The sequence below is a fragment of the Mastigoproctus giganteus genome, chromosome 10 (genome assembly GCF_048544385.1).
Source record: "Mastigoproctus giganteus isolate SK-2022 chromosome 10, ASM4854438v1, whole genome shotgun sequence".
In the NCBI taxonomy this organism is placed as follows: Eukaryota; Metazoa; Arthropoda; class Arachnida; order Uropygi; family Thelyphonidae; genus Mastigoproctus; species Mastigoproctus giganteus.
Genome location: NC_143584.1, coordinates 39,687,035 through 39,702,309, shown reverse-complemented (window position 1 = coordinate 39,702,309; position 15,275 = coordinate 39,687,035). Strand labels below are relative to the sequence as shown.

At 39.5% G+C, this 15,275-nt stretch overlaps 2 protein-coding genes across 2 annotated transcripts in view; one reads left to right on the top strand and one right to left on the bottom strand.

The window, feature by feature from the left end:
* Positions 1 to 6,518, bottom strand: part of LOC150078993 (importin-13-like) — a 250,429-nt gene extending 243,911 nt beyond the window's left edge. Inside the window, exon 1 of the mRNA XM_090382915.1 lies at positions 6,215 to 6,518. Coding sequence (XP_090239041.1) covers positions 6,215 to 6,250 — 36 coding nt within the window. The 5' untranslated portion in view covers positions 6,251 to 6,518. The remainder of the gene's footprint in view (positions 1 to 6,214) is intronic.
* Positions 6,519 to 6,712: 194 nt separating this feature from the next.
* The window catches only part of LOC150078992 (protein FAM151B), a 104,197-nt gene continuing 95,634 nt past the window's right edge, over positions 6,713 to 15,275 (top strand). The window contains exon 1 of the mRNA XM_090382595.1: positions 6,713 to 7,168. The gene's annotated coding sequence lies outside the window, so the exon portion shown is untranslated. The remainder of the gene's footprint in view (positions 7,169 to 15,275) is intronic.

Genomic DNA, 15,275 nt, shown 5'->3' with positions numbered 1-15,275 from the left:
TGAAGTACTTTAAGTGTTTTAGAAGCTATTTCCAAAATAGGGAAATTGTTATAAGAACAAAATATAGTGAAGTGAGAAGAAATGTATATTGAGGTTGTCCTCAGGGTTCGGTGATCGGCCCCTTTGCATGGAATATGGTATTAGATGAGTTTCTAGAAGTAAATGTAGAAAACGTGGATAAAATAGCGTATGCGGATGATCTTGTCCTGGTTGTCTGGGGTAATGCACGATCTGAAATTGAAAAAAGGGCAAAACAGGTTTTGGAACAATTAGTGGAATGGGCTGATATGTATAAATTAACGATATCAAGGAATAAAACTGTTCAGATGCTTCTGAAAGGAAGACTTAGCATGAACCGAGCCCCCACCGTGAGGCTTCAGGGTTGGACTGTTCGATATGTGAGAGTAACAAAATAGCGTATGATATTTACTGAGCACGCTAAATTTTTAAAAACAAAAAGTTTCGACATTGTATGCCAAGCTCAGGAGGGTTATTAGGAATGATTGGGGTATCAAAGGACGTGCAGTGAATTTATTATACGATTGTGTATTTGTACCCATAATCACCTATGCCTCTGGAGCTTGGGTTCATAAAGTACAAAACTCTACTATCATAAAGTATTTAATTCAGGATCAGAGATTTGCTCTATTGGGCATTACTAGAGCATGTCGAACCGTCTCCTCTGAAGCCTTACAAGTGCTCTCATGCAAGATACCAGCTCAATATATGGTACTGTTTTATGGGTTGGTCTACTATACTAAAAATAATGTTAAGAGTACGCTTTTTGGTATATCATCTTGCACTGAAAATCGAACTTATCAGATAAGTGACATTAAGGAAGAAAAGATAATGATAATTGACAAGTGGCAAGAACAGTGGGATAGTAGTACCAAGGGTAGACCAACCTATAAATTTCTACCTAAAGTAGATCTTATAAACCATAGAAATAAAAACTGGTTGCAATTAGGTTTGAATGCAACCTTTTTAATAACAGGCCATGGACTTGTCTTGAGGTTGCATCAGTTGGGGTTGTGTGAGTGTGGAATTTCTGAGACATCTGAACATGTAATGCTTGATTGTCCAAATTATGCTGACTTAAGATTTGATTTAGAAAATTCAGTTGGCATACCGGTGAGAGATGGACTATGGATCCTGTTTGAAGACAGAAGATTATTTGCCTATTTTAATAAATATGTTGAAGCAGCATTCAAAAGACGTTATCATTTGATGCTAGATAGTGGAGGCCCACCTCGCCAGGACAGGGGCGTCAACTCCCATCATTAAGATTGACAGGACAAAGTTTAAGGCCAAAGTTAATTCTTCTGATGGGAGGCTAAGTGGCCGAATTTGTGTTAATTGTTGTTGTTCTGGTTTTGTGAGTTTTAATTGCGTTATTAATTAAATAAAAGTGAACTCTAACCGAGAAAGAACCATAATCCCATTGGGTAAAATCCACGGATGGGCTACGGCCCAGGTAGTGGACTCCCCTTTATGGAGGCTAAAATGGAATATTCTTTCTAACACCCTTTCCTCAATATCAGGTGTTATGCTTCTGGGCCTACCTGCTCGTACTCCATGTGTGAAGCACCCATGTTCTCTAAGGCGTTGATGTAGCCTAATGAATGTGCACCGGGGAAACTGACAAGGTGTACAGTACATCTTGTCAGTGGTGGATCGCAACTAGAAATGTGCAATATCTCAAAAACTATTCACTTAAGGACCCAGGTTTACTAGACTTTTTTGGCATACTGTAGTCTGTACAGTTCACCTTTACATTATTGACCATCACTTTTGAAACACCCTGTATACATACGTCTCAGGAGGTCGGTGAGATGAACTATGGCATCTGCACATGGTCCACTTCTCGTGCATTGGAACCAGAAATTGGACAGGCCACTCTAAACCATTCGTCTCTCCTTAGGATAAGGGCTTCAAAGTGTGGATGAATGCGACAGCCCTTATCCCTATTAAGATTGTAGCATTTCAGACAAACATATCCTGAACTCACCAGCTATTTCTGGTTCCAAAAGCCATGTGCCCTATCCACGATCACAGCTTCTTTACTTGTAATATCATGCCCAGTTTCCCAGACATGTTCGGCTATGGCCTCTGTAATTGGCAGAGGTTCAGCCATAGCCGAACATGTCGCCTCTTTCGCCATTTAATCTCATCGCCTCTTTCTTCAGATGAGGAGCAGTGGGACCCCACCCTGTCCATTAAGGCCTTAACCACACTATTTTTGTGGCAGCTGGCTTGAGCAGTTTTAAAGTGTATATTGGGCCATGACAGATAGTAGGGAACACATAGTTCTGTAAACCTTAGTTTCAAGTGTCGGCCTGATGTTTGCCGATGATAGTGCTATCTTTGCTGGTAACGACTCTGAAGCCATGGACATCCTCTACGACATTGCCCGGCCATACGGTTTGAAGATCAATGCTGATAAGACAAAGGCCCTGACAACAGATGGGTCGCAAGCCACCATCTATCTCGAAGGCGTCCAGATCGAGCAAGTGCAGGACTTTAAATACCTTTGGTCGCTGGTCCAGGAGAATAAAGTTGCATCCACCATGGAAATCCACAGCAGAATTGGACAGGCGGCCACTGCGTTCGCCTCGTTCAAATGGTGTCTGTGGAAGAGGACCAACATTTCCTCAAAGACTAAAATCCGACTCTTCCGGACTTTGATCCTGCCCATTCTCCTTTACGGATCAGAAACATGGATTTGTCTCAAGCTAGATTTAAACAAACTTGAGGTATTCCAAATGCGATGCCTGCGGCACATTTTGGGCATCTCACTTCGTGACCGCATCACTAATGATACCATCCGCACCAGATGCCAACAGCAACCAACCATTGCCGACCAAATCCAGAAGTGAAGGCTTAGATGGTTTGGCCACGTATGTAGAATGGGCACGAACAGAATACCATCCACACTCCTTTGGAGACAACGACCCACCCAATGGAGCATCCAATGGACCGCGCCTAGGAAAACGTGGGCCAAGCAAGTGGAAAATGACTTGAAGAGCTGACGTCTCGACCTTAACCACGCCAGGACTGACGCCATGGATCGTAAAGTATGGAAGAACATCACAGAGCAAGTCCGAAACCCTGTGGCACCTACAGCAGCATACTAGTTGCGTGGCCAACCACCTCCCCCAGCTGCCAGCCAAGGACCAAGAAGAAGAAGTGTCGGCCTTCTCTATATACACACATCTTGGAATGGAAGAGTCTCCCCCTGCTCAACCTCCAAGGTAAACTGGATATAGGGCGAACAGTTATTTAACCAAATGAGCATTTCTGTTTCGTATTACCGTGAACGTGTCATTGACATATCTCTTCCATGCCCATAATGGGGGAGGACAAGAGCTCCTCAACATCCTGTCTTCGAACTCTTCCATGGCTAAGTTGGTTATAATTGCACTAATAGGTGAACCCATGGTCACTCCACTGATCTGCTGGTACATAACCAACATGGTAGTACTAAATAAACATAGGCCAACACCTTCAAAAATATCCTCACCACTTAGGGCTGTCTTATCTTTCAAAGTGCCATCCCTACTCAAAGCATTCTGCACACAATCCAAGCCATGTTCAAAGGATATACATGTGAACAAAGAAACGACATCGAAAGATGCCATAATCTCACCTTCTTCTACTCCTGAGCATGGACGAACTGCACAAATTCCCTGCTGTTTTTAATGGTATAACCTGAGTATCATACTACAGGGGATACAAGTTTGGCTGAAAATCGATTGTGCATGCATCAGACTACCTACAAATGACACAATGGGTCTGAGAGGTACCCCTGCCTTGGGGTACCCCTCAGATGTTCCTAGATGTGTGTGTATACAGAGAAGACCGACACTTGAAAACGTAATTTACAGAAAACCTATGTGTTGTGGCCAATACATACTTTAAAACTGCTCAGGCTGGCCACCACAAAAATAGTGTGGTTAAGGCCTTAATGGACAGGGTGGGGTCCCACTGCTCCTCATCTGAAGAAAGAGGCGATGAGATTAAATGGGTTACGGCTGACCTAGTAATGTGTGGTTACCCCCAGAGCATTATTGAGAGGTGTTTAAGAGGTATGAGTAACAGTCGCAGGGATGCTTTTACACCTGTTGCCACCGCATACATTCCCCACTATCCGGGCATTTCGGAACCCATTTTCCATATCTTACATTCGTGTAAGATATGCTGTGTGCAGCTGCCGGGTCAGAGACTCCACACAGTAGTGTCAGCAACCAAAAATCCTATTGCGGGTAATGACACTAGGGGGTCATATATGAAATCGAGTGTCCAGATTGTGAGGTGTTATGTGGGGGAAGTGAAACACAGACTGCGAGATTGCCTGGGGGAATACTATAGAGTTCTCAAGACTCAATTACAGAAGTTCAGCCGTAGCTGAACATACCTGGGAAACTGCGCATGCTATTACAACTAAAGAAACCGTGATCGTGGATAGAGCACATAGCTTTTAGAACCGCAAATGGCTGGAGAGTTTAAGGATATGTTCGTCCAAGTGCTACAGTCTTAATAGGGATAAGGGCTGTCACATTCATCCACTCTTTGAAGCCCTTATCCTAAGGAGAGATGAATGGTTTAGAGTGCCTGTCCAATTTCCGGTTCCAATGCATGAGAAGTGAACCATGCGCAGATGCCATAGTTCGTGTCAAGGACTTGCTGAGACAGGTTATCCGACAGATTACAGGTTAACCTGTAACCATTACTGCTGATGAAGGCGGCTGCTGCTGAAAGTTCCTATTTTTGTGATTTTTAACATCTTTTTAGTGCTTTTAACTTTATATTTTATTTTATTTTAATATTTTAAAATACAGTTTATACGATCAGGACGCATATATTTTATTATAATTGTGTTATTTTATATTATATAAAGACATTTTATAGAGTTGAGTCAGTGTTTTTAAAAACATCACAGATGAATTATAGAGTTCCTGACTCCAGAGGCCTCTTCAAGGAAATAATGGCGAGAGGGCATAAATTCAAGTTGAGGAAAGACAGTTGTAGGTTAAACGTACCGGAAGTTTGCCTTTAACCAGCATGTGGTTGATTGCTGGAACAAACTTCCATCTGTTGTTGTAGAAGTTGATAGCTTAAATAGATTCAAGGCAGAACTAGACAAACATTTGGAGCAAGTGGATGGGTGAAATTAGATTTTTTTTTTTTCTTTTTGTTTTTGGCTTATGCTATATAAGCTTGCTTTCTTGCATCATGTGCCTTTACTAATGCTAACCCCATGAGTCTTGTGCAATCTTTCCAGATTGTACGTCAATTAATTGGGCTCACACCATATATTCAATAAAGCATAAAAAACATTGTAATGAGTGATACAGATCCCATCCCCCAACACACATTTCGTGTGAAATTGACTGTTTTCGGCCAAAATTTCACTTGTGGTGACAAATTTAACCCTAGGGGCTCACACTCAAGATCCTGAGCTGTATATCATCATTCGTCTCTTTCTTGGCGATTCCCTTCTACTTCTCTCTCTCTCAGGGTAATTAAGAATTTTTTATTTTTTTTTGGCTGGTGCAGTAAAAGCTTCAGGCTTCCTTGCACCATATGGCTAATAATAATAATAATAAAAACCTCAAGGCCACAAACTTAAGTTATGGAGAAAATTTGAAATAACCACCAAAATTTAAAGTTCTGTAATATTATTATTAGCCATATGGTGCAATGAAGCCTGAGGCATATGCTGCACCAGGGGAAAAAAAAAAAAAAAAAAAAAAATTCTCAGTTACTCCAAGAGGGAGTGAACAAGAGTCAGAAATAGAAGGGAATCACCAAGAAAGAGAATGATGATATCCAGCTCAGGCCCTGGGTGTACCAAGCCACTTGCGACTTCTAATATTTGAATAAGAATTATTCGCAAGTGACACAAAAAGAGAAAAAGAAAAATTGCATTCATCGAGAGTTAGATCCATCGCGGCTGCTTCCTCCCGAGTAGTTAATTAAAAGTCCCTCCAAGAACGTAGTTACGGGAGGTTCTTCGTAAAAGCTACCAACGTGCAACGTATGTTCCCAAGCTTCGCTGCGAAAAAAATAAAATAAAATAAAAAAAATAATAAATAAAATACAGTAAAATAATTAATAAAATAATAAACAAGGGTCACTACATTGTGATATACAAATTTTATCTATAAAAGAATTTCTGAAACTAAGGTTGGCCAACTATGAACTTATAACTTACCCTCTCTACAGTAGCAACGTTAAAATCTAGGGGCATTCTATGATTTGTTTTTATACCACTAACGGCATCGATGTCGTATACAAGGTAACAAAGGCACTATAAAAATAATTGCTTCTATTCTGCTAATTCACTTTATACGACATTATCACTTCAGGGTAATAAAACATTCAGATAACTAAAAACTGTTAATTCACAAAGACGAACAATCCTCAAAATGCAATTCAGCATCCTCAATACCGTTATATACACATTCCTATAACAGTGACAGAGATCTTAGTAGACACATTGGAGAAATACAAGAGATGCTTAATAACCTCGAAATATCAATGAAATAGCTAAAGAAGAATTTAAGCGCCCTCTACTTGTTCATGAGTCGGAGAGCAAAATGTATGTATGTGTGTGCGTGTTTTTTTTTTTTTTTTTTTTTAATAATTGCGATGACAGTAGCGCACCCTGGTTTGCGGAAATAGTCTTACGACTAGAGAGGGCAATGTACCGACAAAATATTGTTACGGTTGTCGCAGAGTCAAGTTAACTTGTCGATTTTGTTCTTGAAGAGACAGTGGGAAAAGATTTGTGTTTCGGTTAGGTTAATTGTTTATGATAATCGTGAAACTAGTTGAGGAATATGACCAACACTGTTGTATATTGGTTGTTTAGTATATACAGTGTCACTTGCGTTGTTATTACCAGTCCTGTTACCGTAAGCACCCTTAGTGTCAATGACCTCTCGATCGCTGATCAGTAGTATAGCTGTTTGCATTACTCTAGTTATTGCACAGTGGAAAGGTTGTTGAAATGGATTTTAAATGAAAAAACAGTTTTGTAATGTGGATATGTTTCCTTAGTTGTTTCATTAAGAAAAGTATTAAACTTCAAAAAAAATCAAAACATCTTTTGAATCTGCAGGTGTATTCTGAATCAAACGACTTCTCAGTGAAAGTTTTAAAACAGGTAATAACTACTTATCAAATTTTAACAATACGATACTTTATAATGTTTATATATTTTGTCTTATAACGTATCAAGAATTATTGATTAGTAATTTACCAATTCACATTGAGTGGCCGTTTATTTACTTTGAAGTTGCATACCATAATTAGATCAGAGTTGAATGACCCCTTCAACTTGTATACTGAATATACATATTGGAATCAACAATTTCTTACTAACATGGCCTAGACACTGCAATTTATAACTCATATTCAGAATAAAATAAATAAATATTTATTATTATATATTTTTTTTTTCGCTCTAGCCAAAACTGCTGTTTAGCAGTTGACAATTATTTTTAAGCCACATCCAAATTATCTGTATGAAACAGTGTATTGATTCTGTAATAATAATAATAGCGATAAAAAAAATCTGAATTCATATAGATAGATTTTCTGAAAATCAGTAAATGTTCAGATGCATATTATCCAGTTTTTTTCTTTTATAGTAATCCCAGGGGCTCATATCTGATGAGTGTGGGCTTGGCACACCCAGAGTCCAGAGCTGGATATCATCATTCTTCTCTTTCTTGGTGATTCCCCTTCTACTTCTGTCTCACTCTCTCAGGGTAATTGAGAAATTTTTTTTTTTGGCTGGTACAGCATAAGCCTCAGGCTTCCTTGCACCACATAGCTAATAATAATAACTCCAGATGCAGAAGGTATTAGTACTGTTTACAGGCAAGTGAATGTGAATGCAGATATTATGTAGTATTAGTTTGAGAACCTAGTGCAAGGAAGCAAATCTTATTCTATGGTACCAATCAGCCAAAAAAAAAAAAAAAAAAAAAAAATCAAATAAGTTATCCAAAATCTTCCATAAATAACTTAACTAAGCACCTCCAGAACACTGGGTGCAAATTTATTCCAACAACTGATTGCTCTTGGATGTATGTAAATTTATTCTGTTATCTTTTCCAAATTAAATTTACATCCTTTTGAATGTGTCATCTAATAAAGATGCCATCAGCAATTAGTCCCCTTTGAATACTTTTGGATTAAGAAGGATAGCAGTATTCCCTCTGAATACTTTTGTAATGCTACTCTGTAGATTGACTATTAACATAAGTTTCAAACCAAGAAACTCTTTGGACAAAATGAGAAAAGACAGTTCACTAAGAAAAGGGCTTAGAAAAGAAATGTGACTAACAAACAGGTTCAAAACTGCAATCTATCTTTATAAATGATCTGAAAAAAATTATTATTCCTTAATGTGGGTTTCCCAAGCATGAATATCCAAAAAAAATTTGTATTTGTAATATGCTGGCTGCATAACTTATAATATAAACATGCAAACAAACAAGAAAAAGCACTCAACTCTCTGTAATAAAAAATAATATGGTTATATTCCGTAAATCTCAAAACTTTCATAATATTATAAATTGTCACATCTCTTTTCTAGAATGTAAAGAAACAAATATACAGCTTTGGCCCGACTTTCATAAGATTAAGAAAAACAAATTTTTTGCTTAAAGTGGCCACTGCGAACTAGTTTAAATATCAACTCAGAACTAACATATAGCATTTTTTAATGCACTTAAATGTAAACTCATTAAGATGCACCTTTATTATTTCAAAAAAGTTAGTAAAGAAGTATTGTAACTTTTTCAGTTGCTTTAGTTATCCTTTAAATTGTGGCCCACATCTCTTTTTAAGCAAAAAAATAACTGTACAAACGTTGATGCATTCATAATGATGAAGAATGACTATAAAGTTTTTACTGCTGCCTCTATTAAGAGAGAAAATCATCCAACCCCTGGCTTTTTGGGTGTGAAGGGACATTGCGACATTATCCAATCATGTAACTGCTTGCAATTGAAGGTCGTGCAATAAAAAGACTCTCTGTAGACGTGAGAAAGAGAAATAATGTTAATATCCTATGTGATATAAAGAATTAAAATTATAGGCGGAACTGTAAAGCAAAAATAATAATAAGGTTCTTTATTAACATAAATTTTATACACTAGTGATTCCTTACACAGAAAGCCAGAGGAATCTTACAATTAGTTGTTTATACAAGTGATTTTGATTTATAAAAAAAAATAATAAATAAATAAATAAAATAATAATAACTAAATAATAATTAATAGATCAAAGCAAAGATAATAGTCAAAATGTAAAAATGAATGAAGTAGTAATTACAGCGAAAAAGGACTACAAGTTGAGCTGAACGTGAAATTACATTGGCTAACTAAGATCGGCACTTTCATAAATGTCCTTTACAAACAGCAAGATGGGACAAGATGCCATCTCGATATGCCTTGTCTATCGTCCACAGGTCGATGTTGAGCAGGTTGAGAGTGTCCAGAGTCACATTAGGGAAGTGTCTTTTGAAATTCTGTAACCGCTGGAGCCTTGAGCATAAGGAGGGTGTACTACGGAGATGTCTGCCTGGCAAACGCCAACCAACCGTGTTCCAGATGTTGATGTGATCCTGCTTAGCTGAGCACAGGAAGGAATGACTTTATTTTTAGCACATGGGCTCTGTGGACTATGGGCGTATATTGCAGGTTGCAGCAGAGAGTAGATTTAGATGTTGTGTAGATCTGGTGCGACCACAAGTTGGCCCACTTCAGCACCCAGAATTCAAGGCCCCACAGTTTCCTGAGGCTGGTGGGTGGTGCCGCTGACCAAACTTCCACGGCATAGGAGAGTACACTACAGAAATAAGTTGCGAGGTACTTCTTGATTATTTTCTTATTGTGCGTTTTGCACAGATCAATTTTCATTCCCCAGAACGCTCTCAGGGCTTTGGAATACTGAGCTTGGATTTGTTTTTTATATGTGAGGTTGGCATCAAGGATTACTCCTAGGAATTTGACTGTCTGTGGGAGTCAGGACATTTCCTGCCAATACCGGAAGTAGAGAAGATGCAGTATCAGTAGAAGTCATCCGACTTGGCGTAAAGATAAGATAGTTTGACTTCTCTGGATTGACTGACAGGCCAAAAAATTTAGCATACTTATAGAATGTATTTAGGTAGCTGTTTACAGATTCAGAGGCGGTTTGTCTTTCTTGTGAAGGACCAACATGGCGTTTGCATGGCAAATAGCAAACAATATCATCAGCATAAGATAGGAACACTGGAATTTGATCCATTAGTGGAACGAATATTGCTGCAAATAACAAGGCTGAGAGACAACTACCTTGTGGGATCCCTACTTCGACGCTTTTAGTGACTTTAACGCCATCGCCTTCGAAGTGAAGCATTCTCCTAGATAGCAAACTATTGAGGATCTCGAGCATCTTTCCGGATATCCCGTAGAATCTCTCAAGTAAGGCAAGAAGGGGTGCTATTTGGACTGAGTCGAAAGCAGATTTCATGTTGAGAAAAATGGTGTGAAGATCTTCGTTGTCATTCCAGGCCTGAAGTATTTTCTGTGATAATGACTGTAGGCAGGTTACCGTAGATCTATTAGGCATGGCATAATGGGTGTGTTCTGGCCTATGCGCAAAGATTGCGAGTGCTGCATCATTATAGATGCACTTCTCGAGGCATTTCAGGAAGGGAGAGGCAATTGATATTGGCCTGAAGTCAGCCGGTCTTTTCGCATGAGACTTTTTCGGAACTGCCACGACTCTACATGATAACCAGCTTGAAGGCACCTGTGCAAATTTGAGTACTTTGTTGTAGAGTTGAGTGAGCTCTTTGCTGATGAAATGAGAAGCAATTTTTAGACTAAACAGAGGTATTGCGTCAATTCCTATGGTGGACTTGTCAGGTAGTGAATTTATTATTTTTATTAGTTCTTCGGAAATTTTTGTATTACTAGTAGGTGAAGAAATGTTAAGCGCTTCGTTCCAAGGATATGCTTCGGACACTCGGTGATCTCGCTTAAAACGCAGCACATGCTCACACCATTCCTGGACATCTAAAGGCAGAGGGGTGCAAGTATAACTTGTGGACCACACACGTTTTCCCCTGGATAGACGGCCGTTCATGAAATTGTCAATAGAAAATTGTTTCCTCTTCTGGAAATCCATCCTTGCTTTGGAAAATCTGGCGTATGACTCTTGTGAAGGCGACTTCTTGTAAGAGGCATGGGCTGCCTGTTTTTCCCTAAAGGCCTTGGTCAGGAGGTCATTCCACCATGGCTTTGAGTGGGGACTAAGGATGCAAGTTTTGGACATTGCAGACCTTGCAATGAATTCCATCCATCTCGAAAGCCAGTAGGCAGCCTCATTTATGTTAAGCTCAGCCAGTATGTTCCATGGGTAAAGTTGGAAAAGGGTAGTAACTTTTCCAATGTTGATGTATTTTGGATTGTATACTCTCCTGACAGTGTTCGTAGTTTGTACTTGTGTACGTTCATCCTTAGGTGCCTGCAGAGATATCATCGCAGCAATTGGAACATGATTGGATGGGAGGAAGTTCTCAGTTATGGTCAGGGTTTCCTCTACTAAACAGTTTGAGAAGATGCGCTGCAGGGTGGCATCGCCGTGTGAGGGAGGAACATGAATAAGACCAATGCCCATTTCCGACATGTTCAATGACAGAGTATCTAGGAGCTTCTTTGTGGCTGGCAGTGGAAGGTTAAAGTCTCCGAGGATGATGAGCTTTTGCCGATGATTGATTGTGGATGACAGCCATGCTGTCAGATTAAGGACAGAATCCTCAGAAACTGGTCGAGGTAAATAAACGGCACACACAGAGATCGACAAACCAGCAATTCGGTAGATTCCAAGAACAGCTTCTATATCACCTCCTGGATAAGTGGATGCCTTAATCAGGGGTAGTGAACTCCTTTGACAGATTGCTACACCACCACTTCGTCTCCCAATTCTATTAGCAGCCAGCGTGTGATAGCCAAGATTTGAGGTGAAGGCAGCAATTTCCATTTCATCTCTGAGCCAGGTTTCAATCAGAATGACGAAGTCGTACTCTGAGCAGGAAAGCAAATCAAGTAGACCATCTAGCTTGTTTTTGACACTCCTGATGTTTTGTAGGAAACATCAAATTTTTACTTTGACAGAAGGTTGTACTATGATGAGATTACTCTTGGAACAGTATTTGCTTTTCACATTATGATCTGAAATCTCGTCCTGGGATCGATGTGCTCTCATTCTGGATATTCTAACTGGAATGCGATCGGTCCGATGTTCGCTCGTCATCTCCACGTTACACATCCATAAGTTGCACCCGCTCTCGGATATAATTTGGGAGACTCCGCTAGAGAGGACAGGTAGCTATGCTGGTGTAGTTATACATTGTTGTGGAATGCGGTTCGGGCTTGATAAGTTCTTGTTCTTTGGTGTCCCATAATATGGCATTACCAACAGACCTCTGGGCCAGTATTCTGCATTGAGGTATTGTTGGTAATTAGGCCAATCAATCTGAATCCTAAAGGAAGCATAAGACGGATGCTTGGTATTGATTTTGAAAGACTTTCCGGGTATGCCTAGTTCCATCAATAGTGCCTGAATTTCTTCAACTTTTGTCAACGGATCCAGCCTGCTAATGGAGATATTTGCATGAGTATTGCTAGTGGCTTGCCGATCTCGTATTCTGAGGCTAGTGTTAACTACTCTTGAGCCAATCAAGGTGGTTTTGCTGTTTCTGGAATACCGTTGGCGTGGGGAAGCTTGCGTCGGTTGAGGTCCGGGCATCTGGCTTTGCTGTGCTCCATTCATGCCTGCAATGTCAGAGTTCCGTTTCGTTGATATTAGCATGGCACTATAGGCGCTGTCTTTAGAGAGTGTAACTGTATCCGTTTCGGGTAGTAGCGATGACTCAGGTGTGGGAGATGGGCGTTCCAGTGGGCCAGGACAAGGGAGTCTAATGTTCACGGGCAAGAGACCTTGTAGTACGCTCAAGGACTTTTGTTGATAATCTTCAAGCTGGCTCAGACGTTCCCTTAACGAGCTATTTTCTGAATACAGTTTTCTTAGAATGCCTTCAATAGTTTCCAGTTTCTCAGTGTTACTGCAAAGTTTCTCAAATCAGCTGCAAAAAGTGCAGCTGACTTGAGCCTGTGATTCCATTTGAGAATAATTATCAGTAACCCCAGGCAAAAAGTTAATATTCGTAGCCGGTTCACTGAGAGTGGAATTGATGTGTGTGGTGACGTCAGTAACAACATTCAGCATTCTAGAGGGAGAGACTATGGGGGAGGGAGGCAGTTGCCCTAAGGGAGCAGCCAAATTGTCAGCTGTATCTGACGAATCCCTATTTTGCTTGCGGCAGAGTACACATCTCCATTTTGATTTCCTAAGTTGTGCTGTCCATTTTAGATCTTTAATGCCACTACAAAAATTGCAAAAAAGAAGCTGGCATGATAATGAAGAACATTTTATTAGGCAGTCAGAAAGTTTTTCACAGCTCGAGCAGGGTTGCATATTTTTCGACGGCATTGTACCCAAAATTCGCTGAACACTACAGGGAGAGATATGGCAAGGTTGCTGACAAAGTAAAAGCAGACTACTTACTGACCCAGGAATGTTCCTTCAGGCTAGGATTAAGTAGGGTGGTGAAGAGCTGACCGCTTACTTTTCGCAGTATGTGGTCTCGAAAGGGTGAATGAATACACACTGTACTCTCAATGGCGAACAATAAGGTCCGATTCAACTTTAGCAATTCTGCCAGGAAATCCGAAATTACTGGACAAAATAGTAGCAAAAACACTTTGAATTTCACTCTTCACGAGCTATGAATATAGATCTAGATGAAAATTAAAATGGTTACACTAGTTTAAGAAACTAAAACAATTGAAGTAAGCGGAGCATGTAAATAACCCGACCCGAACAATATCGAAGCTAAAGGAAAAAAAATTATTAAATTAATATAACGAGTAGTAGCCAGCATCAGATATGGGTGGGTAATTTTGGTTATAGGTCTAAACAACGAGTAAAGAATTTTACTCCTTACGAAATTAAAATCAAAATCTGATGTTAGCTTAAAGTAAATATTGATACATAATCACATATTTTATCTGGGGACTACACCTGATCATGTATCAAAGACTGTTTCTTGTCCATACCTGTGGAAGAAAAACAAATTTAAGAATAAAACTGAGTGAGATCAAATAGGAGGTAAAGCAGAATATCTTTCACAAAAATATGCACAAGGTGGTCCCACTGCAGTGTATGTCTTATAACAAAATAAATTAAGGCGAATTAAGAAGTAAAGTGGTAATAAAATAAAAATAAGTGTTTGCAGTGCTACCTAGATGCAAAAATGAGTGGTTATAAGTGAATGATGCAATTTAGAATAAATTTAAGGATAATATCTATATAAAGCTAGTGTGCATACAAATGATATAAGGCAAGGGAGGGAATTGAGGATAGGGAAGGGATAAAAGCATAGATAAAAAAAAAGGTGAAGTAGCAAGAGATTTAAGGACAGTAGGAACGTTCGTATCACCCTTAGCCATAATTATGAGAGCATCCTTGGACTCAGGGGAGGTCCCCACGGACTGGAGATGTGCAAATGTATCCCCAATTCACAAAGGGCGATTGAAGGGTGACACGAGTAATTACAGACCAGTTAGTTTAACTTCTTTTTTTTTTTTTTTTTTGGTAGTTGTTGGTGCATCAGCTTCTGTGGCCATAATGCACCTCCCAAGGTTTTTGCAGTACTTAGATCCAAGCCTGAGGCGGGAATCGAACCTGCCACCTTTGGGTTGCCAGGCAGGCACTTTACCCAAGTTTAACTTCTGTTCCTGGTAAAATAATGGAGTCACTGGTTAAAGATGCATTGCAGGATCATCTAGACAAGACTGCAGCAATAATTCAGACACAGCATGGGTTTGTTAAGGGAAAGTCTTGTCTTACAAATTTGATACGATATTATGATGTGGTTACAAAGGAACTGGATGCAAAAAATAATTTTGATATCATATATTTGGATTTCAGGAATACTATTGACACTGTTGCACATGGAAAACTATTGTACAAATTGGAGCAGAATGGTATTAAGGGTAAATTGCTACAATGGATAAAAGGATGGTTGAGTGGGAGAAGACAGAGGGTGGTAATTAATGGGTGCTGCTCTTCGTGGACTAATGTTAATAGTGGAGTCCCACAGGGTTCGGTGTTGGGTCCTCTGTTGTTTTGTATATTTATCAATGATA